Below are 9,582 nucleotides of genomic sequence, written 5' to 3' on the forward strand. Positions count from 1 at the left end.
TGGGTTTTCCATGTAGAGTATCATGTCATCTGCGAAAAGTGAAAGTTTGACTTCTTCTTTGCCAATTCTGATGCCTTTTATTTCCTTTTGTTGTCTGATTGCTGATGCTAGGACTTCCAGCACTATGTGAAACAGCAGTGGTGAGAGTGGACACCCCTGTCGTGTTCCTGATCTCAGGGGGAAAGCTCTCAGTTTTTCCCCATTGAGGATAATATTGGTTGTGGGCTTTTCATAAACTGCATTTATAATGTTTAGGTAAGCTCCTTCTATTCCGACGTTCTCAAGGGTTTTTATTAAGAAAGGGTGCTGTATTTTGTCAAATGCTTTTTCTGCATCTATCGACAGGATCATATGGTTTTTTTCCCTTCTTTTGTTAATGTGATGGATCACATTTGATGGATTTGCGAATATTGAACCATCCCTGTAACCCAGGAATGAATCCCACTTGATCATGATGGATAATTCTTTTTATGCGCTGTTGGATTTGATTTGCTAGTATCTTGTTGAGTATAGGAACGTTATTTAATTTTATGTAACTAGCAGTATTTTTCTTAAAAATTTTTGGGTCACTTAATGCCTTAATAATGAAAGCTATTCTGTTACCATTTGACATGTTTCCTTTTCCAATAACATAGACACTTCAGAAACTCTTTTCATCGATATCCTTGCCAATTTATTTCATCATTGTATAGACAGTAGACAGTATTTCTTCTGTTTTTTTCTAATCACCTCATTGTATTTTAACAGGTTTAAAATCAGAAGCACAGAAGTTCAAGAAAACTCGTCTCACGATTGTGTATGGATTCACCTATCAATAATTTATGACCAACTTTGTAGTTTGCCTTCATACAGTATTTGTGAGAAGAAGTTGTCAATAAAATGATGAGGGTGTTGATGTGGAAGAGCAGAGAGCAGTAGGTAACATGTAAGAAGGGCAAAGCACAAAAAAGAGAAGAGAGATGTCTGAGGTGAAAATAAATGCTAAAAATATTAGCCAACTTTAGTCTTAGCTGAGAAACAGTAGGGAGAGGCTGTGATTCTATACTTATCCACTGTTTTGGCAGGCCAGCCTTAGGTTCTAGTTAATAGAGTCCTAGACATAGAGTCAGGGAAGCTGAACTTGTATCTTCATTCTACCACTGACTTAGTATTAACCTGGAATTAGCCACAAATCCTTGGTATTTCAAAAAGCTCTTTATTTCTGGGCTGATCAGAATTATTTTTTGTCCGTACAAAGTGCCCCTGGAGTACACCTGGTGTGTTTCCATGATGTTTTCCTCCACTTCTACCAGCTTATCAGGCACAGGTGGAAGACAAAATGTATTTCTGAATAGCTGAATGAAGAAATGAAAAAAATATCTTTACTACAGTCAGAGCCATTTTATTATTTTGTTCATCAATATAGTTATGGTTATGATTATGGTAAAAAGCATCATGAGAGGTGCCTAGGTGGGTCAGTCATTCAAAGGTCCGACTTTGGCTCAGGTCATGATCCCACTGTTACTGGGTTCAAGCCCTGCATTGGGGTCTGTGCTGACAGCTCAGACCCTGGAGCCTGCTTCAGATTCTGTGTCTCCCTCTCTGCCCCATCCCGTTTGTTATGTGTCTCTCTCTTGAAAAATAATTAAAAATGTTTAAAAATTGTTTTAAAAAAGCATCATGAAAAAGTAGCAATTCCATTTTTTTCTCATTTAATAGCTCAGAGAATGTGTCTGCCATATTTCTGACTAATATGATCTTAATGTCATGTGAGGTTCTATGGGAATTGCTCTTATAAGAAAGTTTTCTCCTTTTTAAATACAATCAATCAAAAAAGATCTCATAATGGATATAGAAAAAATCTGACTACTGAAGTGTTAACATTCTGGAAGGCAAAACATGTCATACTATTTTTGATGATTAACATTTGGCAGTTTTTAGCACTTTCTCAGTAATGACTGTAAAATTGTATTATTGCAATCTGTTCCTCATGTGAGGATTTATTTCTTTTTTTCTCTTAAATTTTCCCACTTGTACTATTTTTATTTCCAATGGGCTCTTCCATATTATTGGAGAGGGAGTTACAATCTTCCTATGGTTATTAACATGAATGGAAGTCATGTCAAGGTACTGAATTTTTCACTTTAAAATGGTTAATTATATATTATGTGAATCACTGTAATAAAAAATATTAAAGAAACTTCTGGCCTCTAAATGCTGTGTGTAATAAGCACTATCACAATATGTTCTCTCCCCATCAGAAAATGATGATGATTTTGGCACTGGGGAGGAGGTAGTATAGTCATTTTAGGTTGAAGAATAAATTTGGGATCTTAAGTACTTAAAAATCTTAGAGAAGAGGACAGAGATTTTTGGTGAAGTTTCCTAAAGCCTTTTATTTATTTATTTATTTATTTATTTATTTTTTGCTATTTTACCAAGAATAATTTATTTTCTTAAATTTTATTTTTTAATTTATTTTTTGTTTTTTTAAAATAGTTTATTGTCAAATTGGCTTCCATACAACACCCAGTGCTCTTCCCCACAAGTTCCTTTTCAGTATTCAATAGTCTCTCAGGTTTTGCATCCCTCTCTCTCCCTAACTCTCTTTCTCTCTTCCTCTCCCCCTGGTCCTCCATTAGGTTTCTCCTGTTCTCCTGTTAGACCTATGAGTGCAAACATATGGTTTCTGTCCTTCTGTCCATCACCTGATGAGTGGATCAAGAAGATGTGGTATATATACACAATGGAGTACTACATGGCAATGAGAGGGAATGACATATGGCCATTTGTAGGAAAGTGGATGGACCTCGAGGCATCATGCTAAGTGAAATAAGTCAGCCAGAGAAGGACAGATATTCTAATGCCTTTTAATACACAAACTTGAATTGTCACTATACCAAGAGAAATGTGGAAAGGGCAGAGATAATCCAAATTGAAAGTTAAATTAAAGCAGAAGGTGAGATTTTGAAGAGATACCATGTATTTTAGTTTAGTTTGTGGATTGATCAATTCCTCCTGAATCCCAAGGATGGAATGAATGATTTGAAGAAATCGTAATAATCAAGAAAAATAGTTCTGGGGCACCTGGGTGGTTCAGTCGGTTAAGCCTCTGACTTCGGCTCAGGTCATGATCTCACGTTTGTGGGTTCGAGCCCTGGGTCGGGCTCTGTGCTGACAGTTCAGAGCCTGGAGCCTGCTTCTGATTCTGTGTGTCCCTCTCTCTCTTCCCCTCCCCCGCTCATGCTGTCTCTCTCTGTCTCAAAAATAAATAAAACATTAAAACAACTTTTAAAAAAAAGAAAGAAAAATTGTTCTGGATGCTGAATGTCCAGCTGTACTTAGAGCAGACCGACTAGGGAATAATAACCTGTGATTTAAAGATCAGAGTGTGACTGTGACAAAATTATGATATAAAGTAAGATTGCTCTAGGTTTTCCAAGGCACACTATACCTGACTCATTAATACATGGTTATACCACAGATGACATAGACACCGACATGGTAATGAACAGAAAACACCCACCTTTGCAAGAAATAGTGAAGGAAGAATAGCTGCTAACTGAACTTAGTTCCAAGGGGTAAATTCTAGGTGAGTAATGATCGTACTAGAGGAAACACTTAACCTGTTCGAGGACCATCATCTTCTCTGGCCTGTGCCATTGCAGTAATTTTCAAAGTAATCTCCCAGTGTCCGCTCTTGTCCTTTGAAGGTCTTTTTCCACACATAGCAGAGTGATTCTTTTAAATTTAAAACAAATCATATCAGGCGTCTGCTAAAATTTGCCTCGTTTCCCATGTATCTCAGGGCAAAAATAAATATAGGTAAATCAAAACAAAAAAGAAAAGACATTTTCAATGGTCTGTAAGACAATTACTGTTGGCCACTTTACTCCTTTGACCTAATCTACTTTTCTTCTCTTCATTTATTCCATTTGGGACACTGGTTTCTCACTTGTTTCATAATAACTGGGATGTTTCAACTTCAGGGCCTTTGAGCTTTCTGTTCCCTTTAACTGAATGATTCTTACTCCAGATATCTGCAGGACCTACTCTTTCACTTCTTCCACAAATACCACTTTCTTAATGAAGCTGATTCCAACTGCCTTATTTGAAATTACCAACCCTCTGGGAGCCTGGGTGACGCTGTTGGTTAAGCATCTGACTCTTGATCTCAGCTCCGGTCATGATCTCATGGTTTGTGGGATCAAGCCCCCACATCTGGGGTGGGAGAGGGCTTGGGATTCTCTCTCTTCCGCTCTCTCGGCCTCACTCTCTCTCTCTCAAAATAAATAATAAATAAGTAAGTAAGTAAATAAATACATACATACATACATACATACATACAATGGCCAACCCTTCTTCTTCTATATTTTTAATCTCCCTTACCTTCCAACATATTGTCAGAAGTCTTGCCATGATCCAATATCCCCTATTATTTACTTACTCTTTCTTGTATATTCTCTGCCTTCTTCCTAGAAATAGGCTCTAAAGGGCTGAGGGTTTTGTTTTACACTGATGCACTCCAGAATCTGAGAATAGCACTTGAAATAAGTAGGTGTTCAAAAGATATTTTTGTCATTGTTGAAAAAAATAAATGTTTAAGGACACATAAGAAAAATGTTAATGTAGGTTGTTTGGCAAAAAGTATCATGGACCTACTTGAATCAGCACAGGTTGGGGAATAGTTTTAGTTGCTAATTCATGAAAATCATAATCATTAACACCTTCCAAATGTATTTTTTTCAGGCCCCAGCTGTGGCAGTTTCTCATGTTTGATCTTCTGGCTTCTTTCTCCTGTGTGTTTCACTTACTCTCCTTTCAAGGTTTTAAAATTAAATTAAATTAAATTATTTAATTATTATTTTAAAAGTCTATTCATTTATTTAATTTAAAAACTTATTCATTTATTATTTTAAAAGCTTGTTCATTTATTTATTTTAAGAGAGACAGAGAGAAAGAGAAAGAGAGTTAATGAACAAGGAAAGGGTGGAGAGAGAGGGAGAAAGAGAGAATCCTAAGTAGGGTCTTCACTGTCAGCACAAAGCCCAATGCAGGGCTTGATCCCATGAACTGTGACATCATGACCTGAGCCAAAATCAAGAGTTGAACACTTAATCGACTGAGCCACCCAGGCACAAGAAAACACTTGAAAAAAAAATTGAGGGGTGCCTGGGTGGCTCAGTCTGCGAGTGGCCAACTTCAGCTCAGGTCATGGTCTCACACTCTGTGAGTTTGAGCCCTGCGTCAGGCTCTTTGCTGATGGCTCAGAACCTGGAGCCTGCTTTGGATTCTGTGTCTCTCTGTCTCTGTCCTTCTCCCCACTCACACTCTGTTTCTCAAAATAAAGACATAAAAAAAATCAGTGTGGTAACATGCAGTGTTACATTAATTTCAGGTGTACAATATCAATTCTATATGTTACTTAGTGTCTAGCAGATAAATTTTCTCTTAATCTCCTTCACCAATCACCCATCCCCCTATTCACCTCTCATCTGGTAACCATTTGTTTGTTCTCTGTGGTTAAAAGTCATATGATTCGTCTCTTTTTCCACCCTTTGTTTATTTGTTGTGTTTCTTAAATTCCAGAAAGAAATTTGTCTTTCTCTGACTGGTTTATTTCACATAGCATTATACTTTCTAGGTCCATCTGTAAATGGCAAGATTTCATTCTTTTTTTATGCATGAATAATATCTCACTGTGTGTGGGGGGGGGTACCATATTGTTTTGATCTCTATAGCTTTGTAGTATACCTTGAAATCTGGAATTGTGATACCTCTAGTTTTGTTCTTCTTTTTCAAGATTGCATTGGCTAATTGGGTCTTTTGTGATTCCATACAAATTTTAGGATCATTTGTTCTAGTTCTGTGAAAAATACTGTTGGCGTTTTGATAGGAATTGGATTCAATCTGTAACTTATAAATCTGAATTATAAATCTGTAATTCAATAAGAATTGAATTAAATTTGTAAATTGATTTGGATAGTATAGACATTTTAACCATGTTTATTCTTCCAATCCATGAGCATAGAATGTCTTTCCATTGTTACATTGTGTTTAATTTCTTTCATCAGGGTTTTATAATTTGCAGAATACCGGTCTTTCACCTCTTTGGTTAAGTTTATTCCTAGGTATTTTATTATTTTTGGTGGAATTGTAAATGGGATTGTTTTCTTAATTTCTCTTTCTGTTACTTCATTTAGTGTAGAGAGATGAAACAGATATATATATCATGTTATATGCAAATAGTAAACGTTTTATTTCTTCCTAACCAATTTGGATGCCTTTTATTTCTTTTCGTTTGATTGCTGTGGCTAGGGCTTGAGGTACTATGTTGAATAGAATTGGTGACCATGAAGATTCTTGTTTTGTTCCTGACCTTAGGGGGAAGACTCTCTTTTCCTCCATTGAGTATGATATTTGTTGTGCCTTTTTTCTGTTTTTTAATCTTTTTTAAATGCTTTTTTAAATCTATTATTGAGACAGAGAGAGAAACAGAGCATGAAAGGGGGAAGGCCAGAGAGAGAGGGAGACAGAGAATCTGAAGCAGGCTCCAGGCTGAGCTGTCAGCACAGAGCCCAATGCAGGGCTTTAACTCATGAACCACGAGATTGTGACCTGAGCTGAAGTCAGTCATTCATCTGACAGAGCCATCCAGGAACCCCTGTTGTGTCTTTTTTTCATATGAGTTCTTTACTAAGTTGAGGTATGTTCCCTCTAAACCTAGTTTGTTGAGGGTCTTTTTTTTTTTCTTTTTTTATCATGAATGGAAAATGTGCTTTGTGAAATGTTTTTTCTACATCTATCAAAACTCATGAACTATGAGACCATGGGCTTAGCTGAAGTCAGAGGCTTAACTGACTGAACCACTCAGGAGCCCCTCTCTTCTTTGATTTCTGATTTTGTTTGAGTCTTCTCTCTAGAGGTGTATCAATTATGTTGATTTTTTCAAAGAACCAGCTCCTGCTCTCATTGATCTGTTCTATTGTTTTGTTTTGTTTTTGGTTTCTATATAATTTATTTCTGCTCTAATCTTTATTCTTTCTTTCTTTCTGCTGGTTTTGGGGTTTTGTGTGTTCTCCTTCCTCTAGTTCCTTTGGGTATAAGTTTATGTTAAATTGTTTATTTGAGATTTTTCTTGCTTCTTGATGTAGGCCTGTATTGTTATAAACTTCCCTCTTAGAACCAATTTCACTTGCATCCCAAAGGTTTTAGACTATTGTGTTTTCATTTTCATTTCTCTCCATGTAGTTAAAAAAATTTTATTGTATTTTTGAGACAGAGAGACAGATACTGCACAAGCAGGGTAGAAGCAGAAAGAAAGAGAGAAAGAGACAGAAAGAGAAAGAGAGAGAGAGAGAGAGAGAGAGAGAGAGAGAGAGAGAGAGAGAGAAGCTGAAACAGGCTCCAGGCATTGAGCTGTCAGTACAGAGCTCTACTCGGAGCTCTAACTCACACAAACCATGAAGTCATGACCTGAGCCCAAACAGGCTCGTAACCAACTGAGCCACCCACGGCCCCCCTCTCCATAAAATTTTTAATTTCTTTCTTTCCTTCCTTCTTTCTTTCTTTCTTTCTTTCTTTCTTTCTTTCTTTCTTTCTTTCTTTCTTTCTTCCTTCCTTCCTTCCTTCCTTCCTTCCTTTTTTTGGTTGACCTATTCATTGTTTAGTAGTATGTTATTTAACCTCCATGCATTTGTGGTTTTTCCATATTTTTCTTTGATTGATTTCTAGTTTCAGTGCATTCTGTTCAGAAAAGATATAACTTTGATCATTTTGAATTTGCTGAGACTTGTTTTGTTGTCTAATATGTGATCTATTCTAGAGAAGGTTCTATGTGCATTTGAAAAGAAAGCATATTCTATTGCTTGAGGATGGAATGTTCTGAATATATCTGTTAAATCCATCTGGTCTAGTGTGTCATTCAAAGCCACTGTTTTCTAGTTGCTTTTCTGTTTAGATGTTTAGATGATCTGTCTGTTGATGTAATACTATTATTGTATTGCTATTGATTAGTTCTTTTATGTTTGTTCTTAACTGGCTATTTATGACTTATTTATTTGACATTTATTACTATCTATTCATTTATATTTTGTGGGGAGAGAGAGAGAAAGAGAGTGAGCGCATGAGTGGGAGAGGAGCAGAAGAAGAGGGAGCCTGACACGGGGCCTCATCTCATGACCATAAGATCATGACCTAAGTGGAAATAAAAAGTCATATTCTTAATTGACTAAGCCCCCCCCCCCAGGAGCCCTGATTATTAACTGTTTTATGTATTTGGGTGCTCCTTTTTTATATGCAAAACTATTTATAATTGTTATATATTCTTGTTGGATTGTCCCCTTAATAATTACATAGTGTCCTTCTTTGTTTCTTGTTAAAGCCTCTGTTTTAAAGTCTATTTTGTCTAATTTAATATTGCTACCTTGGCTTTCTTTACACATACATTTCCATGATAAATATTTCTCCACCCTCTCACTTTTCAATCTGCATGTTGTCTTTAGGTCTGAAATGAATGTCTTGTAGGCAGCATGCAGATGGGTTTTTTTTTTTTAATCCATTCCATCACCCTATGTCTTTTGATTAGAATGTTTAGTCCATTTACATTCAAAGTAATTCTTTTTTTAAATTATTTAATGCTTATTTATTTTTGATAGAGAGACAGAAAGTGAAGAGGAGAGGAGCAGAGAAAGAAGGAGACACAGAATCTGAAGTAGGCTCCAGGCTCTGAGCTGTCAGCATAGAGTCGAATGTGGGGTTCAAACTCATGAACTATGAGATGCTGACCTAAGCTGATGTCGGATGTTTAACCAACTGAGCCACCTAGGCACCCCATTAATTCTTGATATATATGTATTTATTGCCATTTTGTTACTTGCTTTGTGGTTATTTTTGCAGTTCCCTGATTCTTTGTTCTCTTGCTCTCTTCTCACAGTTTGCTCATTTTCTTTAGTGATATACTCAGACTCCTTTCTCTTTATTTTTCACTTATCTATTACTGGTTTTTGATTTGCATTTACCATTAGGCTTGTATATAACATCTTCTGTATATAGCAGTCTATATTATGTTGATGGTCACTTAAGTTTGAACTCATTTTTTATTCCTTTCCTCCCATGTTTTAGGTTTATTGTGTCATACTTTTTATCATTTTATTTTGTGAGTCCCTCGACTGCATTTTACACATATACTTCTTTTTACTGTTTCTGTGCTTCCTCCCCCCACCCCCTTTTTTACTCTTACTTATGGTCTTTCCCTTCTACTCAAAGAGTCTGCTTTAACATTTCTGGTAGGGTTGGTTTAGTAATCATGAACTCCTTTAGCTTTTGTTTGTCCGGAAAACTCTTTCTCTCCCCTTATATTCTGAATAATGGCCTTGCTGTATAGAGTATCCTTGGCTGCAGATTTTTTTTCTTTCAGCACTCTGAATATATCATGCCACTCCTTTCTGGTCTGTGAAGTTTCTGATGAAAAATCTTCTGATAGCCTTATGGGCTTCCGCTTTCTCTGCTCTTAAAATTTTCTCTTTTTTCACTACTTTTTTGCCGTAACCCGAGCTCAGTGTCACGTTACTTTACTGAGCCCCGCGTTGAGGCACCAATTGT

At 36.4% G+C, this 9,582-nt stretch overlaps 1 protein-coding gene and 1 long non-coding RNA gene across 6 annotated transcripts in view; both read left to right on the forward strand.

The window, feature by feature from the left end:
- Positions 1-1,469, forward strand: part of CLEC7A (C-type lectin domain containing 7A) — a 21,062-nt gene extending 19,593 nt beyond the window's left edge. For 3 of the 5 annotated variants that reach the window (XM_029954863.1, XM_029954864.1, XM_029954862.1), the window contains one exon: positions 748-1,469. In XM_029954863.1, the coding sequence (XP_029810723.1) occupies positions 748-883 (136 nt within the window). In that variant the 3' untranslated portion in view covers positions 884-1,469. The remainder of the gene's footprint in view (positions 1-747) is intronic. The other 2 variants (XM_029954866.1, XM_029954865.1) reach the window with 2 other exon arrangements.
- A 1,765-nt stretch (positions 1,470-3,234) lies between these two features.
- LOC115304714 lies at positions 3,235-4,843 on the forward strand. The gene is made up of 2 exons (XR_003914571.1): positions 3,235-3,571; positions 4,729-4,843. It is a non-coding gene; the product is annotated as an uncharacterized LOC115304714 (long non-coding RNA).
- Positions 4,844-9,582: the final 4,739 nt, after the last annotated feature.

The sequence above is a fragment of the Suricata suricatta genome, chromosome 10 (assembly GCF_006229205.1).
Source record: "Suricata suricatta isolate VVHF042 chromosome 10, meerkat_22Aug2017_6uvM2_HiC, whole genome shotgun sequence".
NCBI classification, from domain to species: domain Eukaryota; kingdom Metazoa; phylum Chordata; class Mammalia; order Carnivora; family Herpestidae; genus Suricata; species Suricata suricatta.